Source organism: Pseudonaja textilis, chromosome 1 (genome assembly GCF_049901715.1).
Source record: "Pseudonaja textilis isolate UNSWEBS1 chromosome 1, rPseTex1.2, whole genome shotgun sequence".
In the NCBI taxonomy this organism is placed as follows: Eukaryota; Metazoa; Chordata; class Lepidosauria; order Squamata; family Elapidae; genus Pseudonaja; species Pseudonaja textilis.
The window spans coordinates 81,734,265-81,747,326 of record NC_141990.1 but is presented as its reverse complement, the minus strand read 5'-3'; the positions used below and the strand labels follow the sequence as shown (position 1 = coordinate 81,747,326).

Here is a 13,062-nt window from a genome sequence, read left to right as displayed (position 1 = left end):
CTGAGTCAACCTTGAGCCTGGTGAGATTTGAACTGCCAAATTGCAGGTAGCCAGCAGTCAGCAGAAGTAGCCTGCAGTACTGCATCTGACCACTGAGCCACCATGGCTCTTCTATAGGTAGTCCTGGACTATTGAAAAATCTAAGTTATAATGGATTCAAAAAGACTTCACCAATAACCTGTTCTTGAAGTTACGACCATCACAACATCCTGACACGACTGCAATTTGGGGGTTTGGCAACTGGCACCAAGGTTGCAACATCTTGCAGTCAAGTGATTATGATTTGACACCTTTCTGGCCAGTTTTCCATGAGAACTCAATTGAGGAAGCCTAATCCACTTGTGTGATTCACTTAAACACTTGGATTCAGTTAATGACTGGCAATGTTCATAAAATCAGGGCTGTGCAAATGACTCACTTAATGACATCACTTAATCAAAATTCTGGTCAGTCGAAGCACTACCTCTAGTGCATAATGGACTGGCAATTTCTGTCAACAACCCTGTGCTCAACTTATTTTCCTTTGGGGGTAGATACAAAAAACCCCAACCCTTGGGGTTTATTTTTTTTCCTGGTAACTTCATCTATTTCTTAACAAAGTATAATAAGTTGGTCTAGCTTTCTCTCGGTCAGCTTTCTGATCTCCCAACCATGCCATGTTCGAACTCATACTTTGTTTCAAATGCTAATATGGCCATAGCGACACCAGGAGTGGTGTTCAACACCAAGGGCTTTATTTTTTTTAATTAATTGGTATTTTAAAATTACCGCAGCCTTTAAAGACTCAGTAGGATTTACCTCTAAATCTGCAACCTGAAAATTTTGAGACATGAACTACTTTTCCCAGAGGAGACAAGTCCTCTGCTCAGTACCAAAAAACGCAACGGGTCCTGTCCCACACATAGGATCCTGTGTGCCCAACACTGTTCTATTTTCTATGGAGATTCTCAGTCATCCGGGTCATGATTATCCCAAAGGTGCTTTTTCAAGAGGCAACTGGACTTTCTGGGAGGCACTTTTTTTTTTCATTACCAGCTTTCTGCAAGAAGTATAATTTTTTTAATTTTAATTTTTTGTTTTAAAATGGTTTTTCAAATTATTTTTGTTTTAAATATGGTTTTTCATTGTGTAAGCCGCCTCTCTCTCTCTCTCTCTCTCTCTATATACACACACACACACACACACACACACACACACACACACTATATATATATATATATATATTCTATTCCCTGGTGATCCAGTCAGAGCTGAAGAAGCTTCTTGGATGAGAAGCAAAACGTCTTCAAAGAAGAACCTTAAACTCCAATTGCCTCTTGAAGAAAAAGGAAAGGAAAGGAAAGGAAAAAAAAACTTTGCGACAACGCCGTTCTAGTCTGCAGCCCCGCCAGCGCCCTCGAGGGTCACCTGCGAGGCCTTTATTTCTCGTCCCGCAATACGGGAAGGAAGTGCAACCGACTCCTCAGCCGAGCTTGGCTCCGCCTCGCCTCCTGCAGCGGCTGGGGCCAACCCAACGCTGTCCGGCGGCCAGCAACCCTACTCCGCCTCCCTTCGAAGCCCCGCCGCGCGCGTCCTTCCCCAGAGTCCAGCTCCTCCTCCTCCTCCTCCTCGCCGGGAAGCACCGGGCACTCGTCGGCCGTCTCCTTCCCAGCAAAAATGAGGTTTTCCGCCTTACGCCGCCTGCTCTGCAGACCAGCCGGGCCAGCCAAGAAAAACGTCGGCGGCTTCCCTAGCAAAAGGCTGCGCCCCGTCGTGCCGGCCGCTTGCTCCGCGACTCTCTCGCCCCAGCGAGGGATAAGCAGCAGCACGCGGCGCTGCGGCGAGAAGCATCAAGGCACCGGCAGCGAAGGCGCTCAAAGCTCCGCGCTGAGGTAGGCGGCTGCCCCGCATGTGTATGTCTGCGTGTGTGTCTGTCTTCTGTATGTTTTGTGTGTGTGTGTGTGTATGTAATATAAATAAAAAGAAGGTGGCGCCAGCTGGCAAATCCCACCGCTGGTTCTTTCATAACTAGAAAGTGGCCGGCCGGCACCGCACGTGTGAGGATTTCCCAAGCCCCGCCTTCGCGTTGTTGGTCTGATGCAATAAAGCCTCTAAATTGTCGTGGAGAAGGAAGGAAGTGGCGGCTCTCGGAGCCAATCAGTCTGAAGGAAGGGAAAGGCGCGGGTTTTTTTCCCCCCTTCTCCCGGACCACGTGACTACCTTTCCCTCCCTCCTCCCCCCTCCCGTCAGCTTGTGTAAAAGTGTGGAATGTTAGCGGACCGGCACTGAGTGGGAAGTTGAAACGCTTTGCCACGTACGACGGCTGTCGATTCAGCTGTTTGTTGTGTGCATTGTTGTGGCTGCCATCTTCTAGGGGTTTGGTCATCTTTCATTTCTTGTCCTTTTTTTCCCTTTTAAAATCCGTGGCAATTATCGCTCGAGTTTCGCTTGTGTCCAATAGGTTTTTATAACTTTTCTTGAAAAGCTGGAGAAGGGAAATAGCACATCTTGACTTTCCTTCGGCCTTTCAGAAAATTTAGACTCTGTGCTGGTTGATAAATAAAGATTTGATTTGCACTATACTTGCTGAGTGGGGTTTTACTTGCCTTGCGGTTTTGCCTTGTAGTCCTCTTGCCTGACAGCTTAGTAGATTTGGCTTTGTTTGCAGCTGTAAATTTGCAACGATGTATGCAAACGGATCTCTTTGAACTTTAAACGCCTCGCGTTGGATATAGTATGCATTGCATTGCATTGCATTGCATTGTAAGGCAGTTATGATTTGGGAAAGACGTACTTTTAAAAACCAAAGGTTTCTTGTCAGGCAGCATCAAAAAATATGGAGCATCAAGGCTACATGACATAGAAACTGACAACAATAAATAGGGAAGATTTTTACAGATTTGTACTTTATCTTGCTAATTCTTTTTGAAATATTTTCTTCAAATTAAACATCTCTCTCTTACTTACTAAAAGTTGACCTAGAAGGTGCCTGATAAACAGCGCTCGCCAAAAAATTACAAAGGGCAAACAAAAATGAACAAAAACTCTTACGGATTATTAGTTTATGAAGTTTGTTGTCTGATGATGCAACTTGAGGCTTATTGTGGATGGTGATGTTATGCCCAGTCAATATATAATGGTTAAAAATATTACCCATTAATACATTTATTATTATTATTTCAAGAGAAATCATTGAAACCTCAAGAAAAGCCCTGTATTTACTGAAGCAAGAACACCCTAAATTTAAGCCAACACTTTCTGTTATACAGGTAAGACAAAAAATAAACCCTGCAGGATTTGTGTTTCAAAAGTGGACTGTATTTTGTGGAAGAAAGGAATATTATGGAGTCGTAATATTCATGACTCTAACTGCTGATGAAATCTATAAATATACAGTGGCATTAAAATCTGTGTGATAACTGGAAAGTTGAGATAGATTTTGTAAGAGTTTCTGTTGCATGTTGCACAGATAGCTGGTAAGAATAATATATTCTTACATTTCCTTAATAGGTGGATGTAATATATTGCAATCAAATTTCAGATGAGGTTACATTTCCATTATCTCTCAATAAGAATCACGTGGTGTTGGATCTGGTGATATCCCGTCCTTTGTAGCCCTCCTAAAAAACAGGTCTGAATTTTGGATGCTGCTTCAGAACATAACTCAGTATGGCATACCAGACAAGTTGAAAAGGGGGATTGGAACAACTTAATACAAATGCTCCACTGGTTTATGCCAGTGGCAGGCAGTCTATTGCCCTCCATTGTTTATACAGCCTTGGAGCTGTAAGAGTTGAAATCCAACACATCTTTATGGAGTCAAGAGTGAAAAGCTGCACTACACTACAATTTCTTATTGTGCTGTTTCATCTTCTGCTTAAGAAACCACCATGTATGCATAATGCCATATTTGTTGCAATAAAATTTCCCCGTATACCTAGGAGAGTCAAAATGCTAGAATATTCCTACACAGGGTCCTAGGCTTTTCTTTTTGTTTGTTTTTTGTTTTTGCTGTGCTGAAAATTATGCTACTGTGTTTCCATTTCTATCTGTTTTGCTTTTTGTACTCCTGCAAGAATACAAAAAGGTCAGATTTTGCTAAAATAATTTCAAAAATTTGTAAAGCAATTCCATATCATGGATCTTGTGAAAGATATTTGATAATCCACCCTAAATTTGCTTCTTATATGTTAGTTGTGGAATACAAGCATTTTCTATTCAGTTCAATTAATCATATACTCAATTTCAAATCTGTGATTTCTTGCCACTTTTACTTCAGTTATGACTTGCAGACCATTGCATTTTTTAGAATATTTTATTTAGCCTATTACAATTTTATATTCCTTTTCTATTTATATTCAAGGTTGGTGATGATTATTTGGGACAAGAAATTATCAGAAACGTTGCTAAAGAGGTAAAAATATGAAGAAAAAAAATTCCTCACTAAAAACAATTTAAGTATTGAAAGATGGTTGAATTTATTTGAAATCAATTTTTCCTTTTGTAGATTGGTGTGGATATTGTTCATATTTGTCTTCCCCATGACAGTACTGAAAATGAGGTAAACATTTTTAAAATTCTACTTATTTACATATTTTGTATTGTTGGATTAAATCTTTGATATCTTGGAAATCACTGGATGCCATTCATTAATATAATCTTAGAAATAATTATCTCAATCCTATGCAAGTTTACTCTATTTTTTGAAAAGCTATGGGATTTAATTAAGTTAGTGAGTAAAATAGTATTACTTGTGTATGTATATTGTAATTGCAATTGCTTAGTTCATAAACACATTCAGTCCAAATAAAATCTCATTGAGATATTTAAATATGACATTTTTAGTTCTATCCAAATAAAAACTGGTACAGTTGTTTATTTATATCTACATTGCTATCAGAAGGTACTTTACCAATCATAATCCAATAACTGTTGAATGTGAAATGTTCCAATGATCAAATAAAAAAGTTTTCAGCTCACTACTATTTGTGGAATTCTTTTCAGAGTTATCACTCCAGTGATCTCATGCTCCATTTTATGTAATTTATATGTACTGGTTTTACAATGGCATGACTACAAAATGAGCAACAACAAAAACTGTCGGTGTGGCATAAATTCAAAGATTCCTTTGTGCAAAAAGAAACATTTCTATGCACAAATAGTTATTTTTCTTAAATGTAGCTTTTCAAAAGATATCAAAAGCTACACCTGAAAAGATAAACATTTCTCTATTAGATATGGAAATTATCTGATCCAAGCTTATAATCAACCAGTAAATCAACAGAATTTTAAAAAGAAGTTAAAGCTATAATGTTATATCCAGTTATCTGGGAATAAGCCATAAAATGTAGTGGGACTTGCTTTTGTGTACAAATGTATACATAATTTTATATATTTTAACAAATATGTGGATTTATGAACGAACATATTATTGAGAATTGAATGTGAATCATAGCTGACACATATGAAAAATTATATTAATACCAAGCACAGAGTTTCCTGCAGGATTCAAAAAAAATATATATATATATTGATTATTAATGTTGTAACGTTTTCCCCTAAGGTTATGCTATGATTTCTGCCAACACAGGATTATTTTCATGTTTCAATCCCTCAAATTAAACTAGACATAAATTAATAAGTGCATCTGAAGCTTAATTACATGTTCTGGCAAGTTTACCCACAAAACTTGATCAAAGTTTTCAGATCTGGCAAGTTGGCACAGTGCAATGAAAATATAAGCTCTCTTTTGAGGTAAGCTTTATTTCTGGTACCCACATGGACATACCCACGATGGTAATCTAGAAGTAATTTATTGGTGCCTTCTTTCAGAGTGCTTTCATCAAATTACTATGCTATTCTTTCACAAAGGCTTGCTGTCAGCCTTACCAGGTAGATCAGAAAGAAACATAAGCAGATGACCTAATTCTATTTTATTGTCATGCTAACAGAATCATACAAGTTTGAAACTTGAAATCTCTCACCATCTCTTTTTATAGCCTGATAAATTAGGGAGAATCCTTTTTATTTTTGTTTCACTCTCTGTTATGTAGCTATGGGCTTACCCTCCTTATCTGATTGTTCCCACATACCCTTATACTTGCCATATCCAACCTATTAGCTTTTATCAGGATTTGCCATGGTCATCTGAATGCTGTCACTAGCTTTGTAGGTTAGCTCAAATGTATTTTTGCCTGTTTACTTATAGTTCTCTAAAATACCTTTATTCCCCCCGCGTTCCGTTCTGAGAAGTTGAAAAATGAAAGTAAGTTGAGAATATGGAGAATATGGTTATTAATAATGTCAAGTCTTAATGTTTTTTAATTGCCCCCAATACTGGTGACAAAGAGCCAGTTTGGTGTAATGCTCAAGGCAGGAGCCTAGAAAGCAAGCTAGAGACTGTAAGTTCTAGTCCTGCTTTAGGCACAAAGCCAGCTGGGTGACCTTGGGCCACTTCCACTCTCTCTGACCTAGGAAGCAGGCAGTGGCAAGCCACTTCGGAAACACCTCGGCAGGAAAACTGCATGGGCATGTCCAGACAATCATGAAGAATCATAAACTTACCCAGGATGTATTTATGAGTATGTGTGCACACCTACATACACACACACTAACAAGTAGTAAATATGGTGTATTTGAATGCCATGGGAATGCAAGTTGCTGGAGGACACAAGTAAGAAAACACAACTTGCTGTTTTTTTGCCATGTGGATTTCCCAGGCTGACGCTTATGGGAAGAAAATATTGATTGATATACATTTTTACACATACAGGTGAAACTCGAAAAAATTAGAATATCGTGCAAAAGTTCATATATTTCAGTAATGAAACTTAAAACTTTTAAGTTGCATTACTGAAATAAATGAACTTTTGCATGATATGCTAATTTTTCGAGTTTCACCTGTAACTCCTCTTCCATTTTGTAGATACTGAGTCCTTAAAAAACAAACAGCTACTTTCTTCATGTTCTTATAATGTCCTCCCTTACTATACTCCATTAAAGAATATTTAGGGAAGGACAGTAAGCTGAATGGGTAAAGGGGAAAAACGTGCATCCTATTATTTTTGCAGAGGTCTAGTATTGTTGTGGTCTGCAAGTTTGTTCATGACCTGTGGATTTTTCAGTGAAAGATGTTGTCCAGATTTCCTGTACAATATTCATTCATTTATCTGATGTGTTGGACTTTTTCCATGCTGCAATTATGATTTTATCTTTGTTGCCTTCTTTTTACTGAATAGAATAAATGTTGCTGACAGTACTTGTGCAGCCCTGCTATGACTGCTCTTTCTGTTGACTGTCTGAACTTGTGGATTGCTGCAGATTCAAGCTTTGTACTGATATCTGACTCCCACACACCTCCTTGATCTGCTTTCATGTAACCTCATTTTCATACGGTTCCTTTATCGTGGAGCACCATTCCTCAGTTGTACATTGGAATGATATAGTTCATGTAACTGCTATAAATGACATAAGTACAACAGGACCATAATGATTTTTTAAAACAAATGATCATAATTCTGAGTGTATTTTTGCAAGTGAAAGAGCATTTGCCACTAAGCAGCTTCTTAATATTTTAAACTTTCAATAACTTTATATATGATAATATTTTTATTGGTAGCATGGCTCTTTTAAAATTTGGCTTTGTTAACCTTCTTTTACCTTTTAGGTCATAGGTGAAATTGAAAAACTCAACGAGGATCCTAGAATTCATGGCCTTCTCCTCCGCCTTTGTAGAGAATCATACACAAGCAAAATATTGAATGCTGTGAAACCAGAGAAAGATGTGAATGGGTAAGTTAAACTTAGTAAATTTCGGTGAGCAGATCTGGATTTTACATCTTTAAAAAAGTTGTGCAACCATATGGATTTCATACTTCCTAAGAACAGATGAGCAAGAAAAATAAGCTAGTAGTTTTCTGAAATTAAATATAAAGCTATTCTGTAAATCATGTTGGTTAGAACATGACCTTGGCATTCTACAAACCCACAAAAGAGGGTGTTCAAAGATATCAGATGTTGTTTTTAAGGCCCTTCTTAAAGTCTTTTATCCTATTCCAAGCTGCTGAAATGTGTCTATACTGCTAAACTGTAATGACAAAAGCCAATTATTTAAACAATAAAAACAACTCAGATATATCTAATATACAAACAAATAACAGATTTCTCTCAGCTGTATCTAGATGTTTCAGGGATATTCTTCATTCCCATCTTCTTCAGGCCAAGCAAAACGGGTGTGGAAACATAGGTAGCATTGTGACAAGGGGATTAAGAGCTTCACAGCTGCTTTTAAGAGATATAGGCCATGGCTCCTTCTGAAGAACACTGGGAATAACTTGCTTATTCAGTGATTTACAGAAGTGAATTTAGATCATGAGGGACCTCACTAGACTTTGACCAGCATATACACTGCTGTACTTAAAAAGTGGACTGGGCTGCAGTTGGGGAGCGGGGAGTAGTTTTAAGAGGTAGAAATTGGAACCTAAGAAAGGTTCCACAAAAAGAGCCAAAATGCTGGTTAGAGAACCCAGAGGTAAAATAAAGGAGTTAGTGGTCGCTTGCAGGTGTTGGGGTGCAATTTTTAGTTTCCAGGTTTTAGGCCTGATTTACCACTCCTACTTTTTTCCCTCCAAATTGTATTCAGACTAATTGCCTGGGCCATTGGAACTAGGGGTGGGAGGGACAGGGAGAATGAAGGACAGAAGACACAAATAAGATACGTTCAGATATTGAAATGATTCACTGAGAGAACGTTTTTTTAACATCAGCAGACCAAGGGTAGGCAATCTAAGACTTCATGGTTTAGGACAGGGGTGGGCTACTGGGGGTTTGCAGGGGTTCAGGAGAGCCTCTAGCAAAGATTCTGTGCAGTTCAGAGAACCCCCAAATCCAGAGGTGATATTCAACAGGTTCTGACCAGTTCTGGAGAACCGGTAGCAGAAATTTTGAATAGTTCGGAGAACTGGCAAATACCACCTCTGACTGGAGATTTTACAGTGTCCTTCCCCTGCCACTCCCACCAAGCCACGGCCACAGAACCGGTAGTAAAAAAATTTGAATCCCACCACCGCCCAAATCCCACTCCTGGCTGGCCCCACCCACCTTGCTCCTCCCCTCCCAGGAGTCCCCACGTGGCCCGTTTTGGATGCAGGGTGTGCGCGGAGCCTCAGGGAGGGCAAAAATTGGGCCTTCTGGAAGTTCGGGAAGGCCGCAAATGGGCCTGTTTCCAGCTTCAGGAGAGCCTCTGGAGCCTGGGGAGGCCGTTTTCACCCACCTGGAGGCTCGAGGAAAGCCTCCGAAACCCGGGTAGAACAAAAACACCCCCGCACCGTGATGCGGAAGGCCAACTAGGCCACGCCCACCATGGCTACGCCCATCCAGCAACCAGGCAGAGAACCTTTTGCTAAAATTTTTGAAGTCCACCCCTGGTTTAGAAATATGTGGGATCATGCTGAGCAGAGCTGGACTAAGTTCTAAGCATCCACATGCTAATAAAAAAGATCAGCTTGTTACCGAATCCTTTGCATTGTCCTTGTATCATGGTTTTTCTTTTAAAAATAACACCAACTCTTTTGCTTGCATTTTCTTACCTAAATCTCTTATTTTTGTTACAGAATAACAGATTTTAATTTGGCAAGATTAGTGCATGGAGACATATGTGAATGTGTGGTTCCCCCTACTGCCAGAGCAGTGATCAAACTTCTGGAAAAGCAAGGTACAACAGTAAATTATATTTATTACCTCAGGTTACTATTCTTGGCTTGTCTTGATTCATGTTTGACCTGCCTGAATGAAATACAACTTCTCAGTGACAACTTTTCTAAATAACTAGCCAGTCTTGCAAATTCACTATTCAGCTGAATCAGAATCAGTATTATTTACTAAAATAAATGGTACAAATCTACTGTTCTACTGATTGCAATGCTCATTTTCAATGGAATTGGCAGTGGTTTCTGCTAGGCCGCTTATTTGTACTGAACTGTTAATGGGCATAAAATGTTGATGCTATTCAGATAAAAAGGAGGAGAAAGCTGTTGCTTCTACCTTCCTTTTACAATACTGACAAACAGAAAAAGAACATATAAAAAGAAGAAATAAATTGCCCAATCCTCCTTTCCTTATTGGTTTGCCTGTGAGCTTTCCATTATTTCTTTCCATTATTTGTACTGAGAGTATTTACACCAAGACAAATTGTGTGTCCAATCACACTTGACCAATAAAGTATGCTATTCTATTCTATTTCCTGCACAATCTCCACTACTAATAAATTGTGGGTTGTAAGTTTGTAAGTTTATTCATGATCATTGAAATAATCACTGACAAGGTACAATATTTAGGTGTATGCATGTCTCAGACATGATCTGAAGAAGCTGTTTGCTGTTTCTTAATGTCATCGAACATTTTTCAGATTTCCACGGAAGTCTGAAAAGCTGGTGCCATTTGTTAAAATTAATGGGACTAATGAATAGCAGAAAAGTGCTTCATGCATAAATATACACAATTTTTTTTCCTGCTTATTTACTTCTGCACAATAGAGTTCTTCATTCAGCATCTGAGCCACATGTGAGTTTACACATAATAGGCTATTAAAAATTGGCAGAGAATTAAGAATGTCTGATTATATTTTTGACTTTTCATATACCGTGATCATCAGAGTTACTATAGCATTTCATATTTGAAGCCAAAAAGATACTTTAGAGCGGGCATAGGTGCACATACAAACCTCACCTAGTGGCACCTAATAAAAAAGCTGTATGTTTTCCTGGGCTCATGAGGTAGCTGTGCAATTCCAAGGAAATACAGGTTTGAATTAAGGAGAATAGCATTTCCATATACTCTAAAAGCATCTTATTGAACTTTGCTGGCACTTAGCTCAAAGTCCTATTTTAGCCATGTTGGTTTTAAAGCACTTTTTCAAGTACTGCAGATCTCTAATGTTAAAGATGCAGATTCATGCTTGGGTGATGCTACAGTGAGAAAGGAAGAACCAAACTTCTGAATGCCCTGCACCTCAAAATGAGCTGTATGTGTTTGTGTGTGGAATAGATTGGAGGTTCTCAATCTTTATGGCTTGCCAGCCTGACAGGGGGAGGGGAGAAGGGAACTTGGCCACATGAGCAGTAAGTGCACATGTGCACATGCATTTCTCAAATTGTGGGAGCAATGGGCTGGCACGCATGTGTACCTTGACTTGTTCAAGTTGAGCTGCACACACACATGTGTGCATGCGCGCTGGCCTGTTGTTTATACAAATCGAACTGCATGCAGGTGCATGCCATCCCACCGCTTGCGGGGGCCGGTTCCAAATAGACCACAGCTCAGTAGTGGGCTGGGAACCCCTGAAGTAGGTGAATGAATGAACAAGATGACATTATAGGGTATGAAAAGGTGTGATACAGAATAACCTTAAATCACCAAGACTTCTGAGACTTTAATAGAGAGTATAGAAGTAAGAAATTGTAATTGTAAATTTAAAAAAAATGGAATACCACATGTATCTGTTTGGCACTGGATGCAATTAACGTGACTAAACAAGCAACATTAAATGTGTATTATTTTTAATGGAGCATAGTATTATATTTTTATTTCACTTCTAAATATATATATGTAATTCAAGGAGGTGAACTTGTATAATACTTCTTCCTTCTATTTTTCCCATTATATCAACCCTGTGAGTTGGGACTGGACTGAGAGAGAGTGACTGGTCCAAAGTCACCCTGCCGGCTTTTATGCCCTAAGGGAAGCCTAGAACTCAACAGTCCCTGGTTTCTTGGCCAGCCCTTTAAATTACTACACCAAACTGTATTTCATTAATGTTGTCAAAGTTGTCATTAATATTTCTGCTATTCACACCAAAACAACGTTTTTTTCATAACTGTGCATAAAAACCTACTTTTAGTCTCTCAGTCTCTCAAACTTAATCAGTGTGCTCTGTGTCCAGCTTTTTTATCAGTTTAGGAACACTAAGCTCCCATTTTAATATGTTTTGTTTCATTTTGTTTTTCTAGTAATTTGCTGTTACTGTAGATAATGAGAACAACTGTTATCTTTTGCTTTTAGCATGTACTACCCTAGATGGGAAAAAAATATTACTTTTGGGCGTCCAAGGACCTTTGGAAGTTTCCTTGCAGTGTCTTCTTCAAAGAAAAGGGGTCATGACTATGAGCTTGTCATGGAACATGAAACAACTCCAGACAATGGTAAATATATCAAGGTTGTAATACTTTTCTCTCTAGTTTGTTCGCTATCTTGTCATTATTACAGATCATTCATAATTTTGAATATGTCACAAAAGCATTCATTCTTTCAAAAAAAATGTAATGTAAAGAAATCTAAGCGAAGTGTACATTACTTCATCTCTAGATTTTCTAGCTGGGCCCACATTTCACTGTCCCAGTTTTTAAACATTTTTAATAAGTTCCATTTGGTTGAGTGCACATATTGCAGTCAATTCATCAATTATAGATTGCAAAATTCACTGCACTGTACCACTCTGTCTTTCTTCCAATCATGCTCTTTCTTTACTTAGTGTTCAAGACAACATATGAACAATCAAATGCATGTTTGATTGCATATATTGTATTCTTTTAGCACTAGAGTGTGAAACTGCTATATAGAAAAGGACCAAACTGCTATATAGAAAAGGACTAAAGCTATTAAATTATTGTTTGCAAAAAAATGTAACATCTTTCTTGGGTGTGACATTCTGTTCAAAGTGAGAGCAAGGCTAGGTTGCTGTCTTTGCTCTCTTTCTAGCTAGGAAGGCAAGTGGAGTACATATAAGTTACCAAAAAAGCCTCTTACATTAAAGTACCTGTTTTTTGGGGATGTGGGGTGGGAATCCTGTCAGCAATGGAACCCATCTAAAATCATTGATTCTAGACATTCCCAGCTTCTCACACTTTTTAGAAATGCCCCAAACTCTATAATCTATCAAATTTAATTTAAGCGCTCCATAAAATGCTTTATATTTCACTTTACATCCACATCCACAATACTATTGGAGAAGCAATGTTATGCAAAACACAGAAAAGGAAAAAGTAGTATTTCAATGGAAGTAAAGGAAAAAAGGAATCACAACTAAAC

General features: G+C 38.5%; 1 protein-coding gene across 1 annotated transcript in view; it reads left to right on the top strand.

Moving 5' to 3' along the window:
* Nucleotides 1-1,497: 1,497 nt before the first annotated feature.
* MTHFD1L (methylenetetrahydrofolate dehydrogenase (NADP+ dependent) 1 like) overlaps nucleotides 1,498-13,062 on the top strand; it is a 122,509-nt gene continuing 110,944 nt past the window's right edge. The window contains exons 1-7 of the mRNA XM_026705657.2: nucleotides 1,498-1,871; nucleotides 3,164-3,248; nucleotides 4,343-4,393; nucleotides 4,487-4,540; nucleotides 7,646-7,770; nucleotides 9,591-9,691; nucleotides 12,037-12,176. Of these exons, the coding sequence (XP_026561442.2) occupies nucleotides 1,657-1,871; nucleotides 3,164-3,248; nucleotides 4,343-4,393; nucleotides 4,487-4,540; nucleotides 7,646-7,770; nucleotides 9,591-9,691; nucleotides 12,037-12,176 (771 nt within the window). The 5' untranslated portion in view covers nucleotides 1,498-1,656. The remainder of the gene's footprint in view (nucleotides 1,872-3,163; nucleotides 3,249-4,342; nucleotides 4,394-4,486; nucleotides 4,541-7,645; nucleotides 7,771-9,590; nucleotides 9,692-12,036; nucleotides 12,177-13,062) is intronic.